The 7,364-nt window shown below is 46.9% G+C and overlaps 1 protein-coding gene across 1 annotated transcript; it reads right to left on the bottom strand.

Annotated features, from left to right (window-relative positions):
* Positions 1-262: 262 nt before the first annotated feature.
* Positions 263-7,364, bottom strand: fndc7a (fibronectin type III domain containing 7a). Its single transcript, XM_062551656.1, has 11 exons — positions 7,148-7,364; positions 6,794-7,054; positions 5,818-6,075; positions 4,956-5,210; positions 4,366-4,620; positions 3,246-3,503; positions 2,558-2,812; positions 1,416-1,670; positions 847-1,107; positions 429-458; positions 263-294 (listed from the first exon to the last, which is right to left on the bottom strand). The coding sequence occupies exons 1-11, from the start codon at positions 7,362-7,364 to the stop codon at positions 263-265; spliced, it is 2,337 nt and encodes a 778-aa protein (XP_062407640.1).

Below are 7,364 nucleotides of genomic sequence, written 5' to 3'. Positions count from 1 at the left end.
TGTCTCTGTCTTAATCTTCTCGCTTAGCATTCTACAAAAGTATACATGACAGGTGCTGTCAGTCACCAGAGTGTTTAGGGTTAATGCAGTTGGACCTTCATTAAACCTAAGATCCATTTTTTTACACAGACTGATATATCATTAAAAGGTAAAAAAAATATTTTAATTCATTTGATATGTTATATTTAATTTATTTTAACATGATTTTATCTAAAGCATTTTACAGTACAGGTAGGCCTATAGGTACTCACTTTGGCTCTGGTTAATCAACACTCCTCTTCCCACGATAGATCACTGCAAAAGGAAAGAGAAATGTGCACAATAGTGATACAACAGGAGTAACTACACAATAGTTGTATTGTCATTGTATGTGATTACTGAAGCTTCTTTAGGCTCAAGTCCAAACGTTTATCTTGGTCGGTACCTACCCATTCCCAGAGTATTTCCAGAGCATGACACTAAAAAGAAAAAGATAACACAGAATAAGAAATATGTAGTGGCACATCATATGGATGCTGTGTTTCTTTATACTGTAAATATACAGTATGTGCATTTGTAAAGCGAAAGCTTTCATTGTCAGTTTCCGTTTTTGACAGCCAAATCCCTTTAGATTTAAATATTCTAACTGTCAAACAAACTAGACCGTTCTCCCTGCCCTACCTGTATTCAACATTTCGAATCTACACATACGCAAAATATGTTCTACTACAAACTCTACACTCCAAAAACAAATGTGTTGAAAACAACACAACTTGTGTTGTTTTTAACACATCTCTGTGTCCAGATAGTGACACGTTCGTTTTAAGAGTGTACCAAGTGAAACCCAAACCCCATGACCTTCCCCACCTGAGTACATCCTCCTGGGACAGAAGGTGATCTTGGTGCCGTCCTGGGCCAGAGGTGCTACCACCACCGTGTACACCTCCCCGCAGACGATCTCCGACACGTCGCAGTAGTTGGAGCCCATGGGCGGGGTGCAGGTGTAGTTGGAGCTGGTGCCGTACAGGTCGGCCAGGTGGTTGTGCAGGCTGCCGGACGAGCGCCAGTAAACCCGCAGCGTGTTGTTGGCCATACGGTACAGCTTCACACTCGAGGGGCAACACGCACCTGGGACACAAACGAACAACAGGTAGATCATCATTCCATCATACATACAGCACATGTGTCTCATCATACATTCAGTTGCTACCACAGAAAATGACTGACTCCCTGGATCTGGTCTTGTTTTTAATTATCATTTTATAATGAATGAACTAATGGATGAATGAAAGAATGAAAGAATGAACGAATGGACGAATGAACGAATGAATGGATAAAGGAATGAACAAACAAATGAACAGACACACAAATGACTGGATGAATGAACTAGTGTAGGTAGCTTTCGCTTTCCAAGATGGCTTCCCCGGAGCCCTTACTGGAGGAGAAGCCGTGGTAGCTGCACTCGCTCTTGTGCCCGGTCCTGCTGATGGCCTCCAGGGTGACGGTGTAGTTGGTGCCGCAGGTGATGCATCCCATGGTGCAGTGCGTGTCCATGGTGTGGCACTTGGCCTGTCCTTTGGGCGAGGTGAGAGAGGTGATGTAGGAGCGAGCTCCTGTCGCTGCTGACCACGACACCTGGGTCATCGCCTGGGTCACCTGCTCCACGGTCAGACTCTCAGGACAACAGGGCTCTGGAGATGGAGAGACACAGACAGAGACAGGAACATATAGATAAAGAGAGAAATACAACCACAGACTACAGATGCTCAAATTACCAACAAACTATCTGTTGACACGGTTAACTACTACTATCTATGGTTCAGGTTAGGACTCAGATTTGGTTTAGTTTTGTGGAGCAAAAAAACAAACAAACAACAATTTTAGATACTGAACTTGAATCATAACAGATGATCTGTTACAGTAAGTCTCTGTGAGTGGACAAACCATGCCAAGTAAAGTGTTACCCTTTTTTACTACAAGAGAGTAAAATGTGCAGCCTATGGTATGGCTGAGGGAAACCCTGTAGCGTTTGATGTGCCACTCTCAGAAGTTGTTGTGTTACTTGGCCTTCGACTTTGACTCAACACTGTTCACGTCTCTGACACACGTTCTCTACAGTACGTCTGGCTGGTCACACGTCTGTGCCACGTTCTCATTGTGCTCGAGGCAAATGATCTGTACATTAGCGATGCATTAGAGGTGGAACCTCGGCACCTGCACTGTTGCTATTGTTACGTATTCACCAGAGACAGGCTCAGTTTCTCGCAGTACGCCATGCAATGTGATCCTTTATCTGTATTGTTATTGCACTTTCCGTGAATTTAGAAAAGAGACTAGAGCTATTTAGGCTTGCAGAGATTATACAGTATTAGTGTCACCGAGCCAGTGTTACTGTGTAGTCATTGTCATGCAGACATCAAGGTGTACCTGTGGCTCCAAGGTGTGCCTGTGTGTGTGTGTGTGTGTGTGTGTGTGTGTGTGTGTGTGTGTTTGTGTGTGTGTGTGTGTGTGTGTGTGTGTGTGTGTGTGTGTTTGTGTGTGTGCGTGCGTGCGTGTGTGTGAGTGTGTGTGACCCCACCTGTCTCCAGGGTCTGTGTGTAGCTGGGCAGACTGCGTCCGGCCGTGGTTCTGGCGTAGGCGCTGAGCTCGTAGGTGGCGCCGCAGGGCAGGCCGGTGATCTCGCAGGCCGTGCCCGTCGACTGGCAGCTGTGCGAGTCGGTGCGGCCCACCGCGCTCACCGTGTAGTTGGCCTCGGCGTTGGCCGCGCGCCACTGGACCACCACGCCCGACCCAGACGTCTGGGTGATGTTGAGGATCTCTGGAGCACAGGGGGCTGAGGGGAGACAGGTTGGACGGGAGCTGTTAACATCATGACGATACACGGAGAGGGGAATTTAGACGTGCAAACCCACCGCATATGTACATGGGTTAGTGGTGTGTGTGTGTGTGTGTGTGTGTGTGTGTGTGTGTGTGTGTGTGTGTGTGTGTGTGTGTGTGTGTGTGTGTGCCCAACACGCGATGAAAACGTTGTGCATTTGGTGCACACATTTCCTTGTTTCAACTTCTGTGTAAATGTGAAATAGAAATAGATGTGTCTGTCTGTGTGATTATACTACTGTACCTGCCTCCTAACTTTTGTTTATGGTCATCTCTCTACCTCTGTGTGTGTGTGTGTGTGTGTGTGTGTGTGTGTGTGTGTGCAATTGCCCTGTACAGGTGTGTGTGCAGGTGTCACCTGTTTCAGGTGTGTGCCTTTCAGGTGTTACCTGTCTCTTGCGTATGAGCTCTGCATGTGTTGTTGCAGCCCCTGATCTCGCTGCAGGGTCTGACCACCACGCTGTAGCGGCTGTTGCAGCTCAGGTCGGAGAGGGCACACATCGGCGCCGTGTCGTTGCAGTGGATCACGTCGCGCTGGTCAGCCGCAATGGTCTCGTAAAGCTCCGCCCCGCGCACTGCCGACCATGTGATGTCCAGTGTCTCCGTGGAAACGAGCGACACAGTCACATCCTCTGGGCAGCAAGGAACTGGACCACAGGAGGAGAGTGGAAGAGAAGGAGAAGAAAATGAGAGAAAGCATTTAAGAAAATAGTTCATAGAATAGTGCAGTGTTTTTCAACCTTTTTTGAGCCAAGGCACACTTTTGTCATTGAAAAAATCCTGAGGCACACCACCAGCCGAAAATTTTAAATAAAATGAAATTTTATGGAAAATGAAATTAAATAAAAATCTGTAGCCCGCATTAACGATATCAAGTCATTCTTGTCAAAGTGTCTTGAATAGGAATCAAATGAACACATAGAAAATGATGTCTATTCACTCTTTTTTAGACCACTTATAATAATATGATAAACTTATGATAATTTCCCACGGCACACCTAACAATGTGTCACGGCACACTAGTGTGCCACGGCACAGTGGTTGAAAAACACTGGAATAGTGTAGCGATTATGGCCTGGTCTGTTTTGAAATGTTACTGACAAGTAAACATAAACACAAAACAAGACTTGGAGGGAGGGTCTCTGGACCATCTCCAGGGCTGATAGACAGGAAATTATCTGTGCCTGAAATTATCAAATACATTCAAAGACAATACAGAGAATAGCCTTTGTACATGGCCGAGCTCAAGCCTAAATTCAGGCACCACGCTTGATCTCTATCAGGCCTGCATCTCTGATGCCTTTGTCAAATGTTCGCAGGCAGTATTTCTCCTGTGATGAAAAAAATGTGCTTTATCGTTTTTGTCATGTCAGACTAAATTGGTGGCATGTGGATTGTTATTCCCTAGTACTGTACTGTATGTGCAGCATGTTGAAGGTGCATGTAGTATACGACCATAATAATGTACAATGTGTTGAACTGAACGGCGCTGACTCCTGCGGCTCCTACTTGTGGTGTAGTTGAGCACGGGGCCGGGCAGGCTGGGGCCCACGTGGTTGTAGGCGAAGACGGTGGGGAAGAAGGTGAAGCCGCAGAGGCAGCGGAAGTGGCACACCGTGTCCGTGGTGTTGCAGCGCTCCTCCGAGCCGTCGTCGCGCTTCACGTAGGCGATGTAGAACTCGGCGAAGTCCACCTCGCTCCACATGACGGAGCACATGCCGGCCTCCGCCTCCTCCACCCACACAAACTCGGGGGGACACGGGACTGAAGAGGGAGACATGGGACAGGAGGAAATACAGCTCACTGGTATGTGGGTCTTACAGTCGTGGAGGCGAATGGTTTACATACTTAATGCACAGAATGTGTGTGTGTGCGTGTGCGTAAGCGTGTATACGTGTGTGTGTGTGTGTGTGTGTGTGTGTGTGTGTGTACAGTATGTGTGTGTGTGTGTGTGTGTGTGTGCACGCGTGCGCTTTCTTTGATGGGTATCCGTCAATGACACATTGTAAATACTATTCCTGACACAAAGACTGTAACGACTATTCGTAACAGCATACATGTTCACATAAACTACAGCTGTGGCATTGTGGGATACATACAGGTGATGAACTCCTCAGGCGTGGATGGGGTGCTGGGCCCGGCGTCGTTCTCCGCAGTCACCGTGACCGTGAGGTTCTGACCGCAGTACAGCGACGTGATCAGGCAGTAGTTCTCCACGTTGGAGCTGCAGTTCTGATAGGTGGAGGTGCTGGCCAGGTAGGCATCGGCTCCACGCACATCTGACCAGGACACGGCCATGCCCATCGTCCGTCCCGGGGTCAGCGTCACCGCCACCTCCAGCGGACTCTTGGGCCCTGAGGGGAAATTGGATTTAGAAATCAATAGATGTGGAGCAGCGGGTGGTTTCCTTTGTTTGTCTGTTTTTATGCTCCTTCAGGTGTCATGTTTCTCTAATGCTGTGTTATTTAGTAGATCATCAAAGCGCTAACCTCAGCTCATTCAGCCAGGCTCCATTCAGATCAGGCCCTGTCAGAATTCTGTTCTGTTCTGTTTTTAATCTGATCAAGTTTCCACTGAAAGTTGAGCATCATTTCACTACAGTCACTAGGGATGCAATGATACATGTGTCAACATCGTTATCAGTCGATATCGGCCTTGTTGGCTGTCTTTATCTGACAATTACCGATGGCTGTGGCTGATGTTTTTCTGTTATGTTGCATCAATTTTGCACAAAGTTAACAAACAAATTCAATTATTGGACAAATTGTTGTTTTATACTGTGTATGGGCATCAATATCGGCCCAGAATTTCACAATCGGTGTATCTCTACCAATCATTGTGTAATTACACTATGGTGAGTTTGATCAAGGTTTCTGCTCAACCTGTAACTCATGCACACATGACTGCATGCGAAATGTAAACACTGAGTGACTGAGGGGGCTGTGGTGTCCACTGTCTTACTTGTGATCTGGCAGACTGTGCGGTCTTCTCCCATGTTGCCATCTGAATCCCAGGCAGTGCCCTTGATGCAGTAGGTGGTGCCAGGCTCCAGGTTGGAGAAGGTGTGGGCGGTGTCTGTGGTGTTGAGCTTGACCCTTGTGTCCGCGCCCTCCTTGATGATGCACAGGCTATAGAGTACAGCATGCTCCACTGGCTCCCAGCTCACCTGGATGGTGTCGTCGCTGGGAGAGGTGGTGTTCATGTCGGGACTTTCAATTACTAAGGGGAACCAGACAGGAAAAGAGGTTTCAGTGCGCTTCAACTATGCACGCCTTAAGTCTACTACTGGGCCTTTCACTTAAACATGATCCCTGAGAGAATCACACCAACTGAATGTACACTGGTGACTGGATTGGTTGGATTTAATGGGGGGGATACATGTGTAGGTATAAATATTATACTGATATCATCAAATAAATTAAATGGATGGGTATTTTTTCTTCCATCAGAAAAACCATCAGAAAAACCAAGAATTGACATATCAATGTTTGGTTATATTAAGTAACAATGAAGAGTCATTGGGTGTGAAATGAAATCAATGATCCGTGTCTTGGATTACATCAAGTCGTCCCTGGGGACAGGAGACAACCTAGTTCTCAGGGTCTATCTTTCCTTCCTGTATGATGTCCAGAGCACGTAGGTGGATACAGTTACCACTGATGGCCAACAAGGCGTTAGGCTTCCACATTACAATGGACATGGGGCATAATGCAATTCTTTCACATGGTCTAAAGTTGCGTACTCTTTATCCTCAAGACAAAGCAAGAAGGATTCATATTTGCCTTCATGTATTCTGATTTCAAGTAAAGCAAGGGTAGGAGGAAGACCCAATAAAAAAAATGGACACCATAAGTTCAAAGAACTAAAGGAAAAAGTAAAGCTGGGAACGGAACATTTTGGAGGATGATGATAAGAATCCTTAATGTGATTTTGATACCTGTTCTGGTCACAACTGGCATAGATGGCTGGCTTCTCCCTCCAGTGTTGACAGACATGACGTTTAGGGAGTAAGTGGTGTAAGGCTGCAGGTTGATCACAGTGCGGTTGGAGCTGTTGACTTCAGTTTCAGAGAAAAACCCCCCGTCCAAGGTCTGAGCCCGTAGGATGTAAGAGGTGGCTCCAGAGACCTCTCCAAACTCCACCGTGATGCTGCCGCTCTGTTTGGAGTAGGCCTTGTCGATTGTTGGCACCTCGGGAGCTACCAGACACACAAGCACACAAGCACATCATATCTGAGTGTGAAAATAAACAATTTCAAGTTCCATGGCCATGGTATTTAAATACAACTCACCTGTGATCTCCTCTGTCACTGCGCTGCTCAGAACGTTAACGGAGTCCATGGCGTCCACGCGCATAGTGTACACGGTGTTTGGCATGAGTGAATTTACTGAGCCCATCACGGTATTGCCACTAAACTGTGCGAAAACTGGCGTGTCGGGAGAATTTTTCGGTGTGGCGGTGACTTTGTAAGAGCTGGCCCCAGAATGCCCACTCCAACGAACAGTCAT

The sequence above is a fragment of the Sardina pilchardus genome, chromosome 2 (genome assembly GCF_963854185.1).
Source record: "Sardina pilchardus chromosome 2, fSarPil1.1, whole genome shotgun sequence".
NCBI classification, from domain to species: Eukaryota; Metazoa; Chordata; class Actinopteri; order Clupeiformes; family Clupeidae; genus Sardina; species Sardina pilchardus.
Note: the sequence above shows the minus strand (reverse complement) of the source record. Positions and strands in the feature narration are given on the sequence as shown.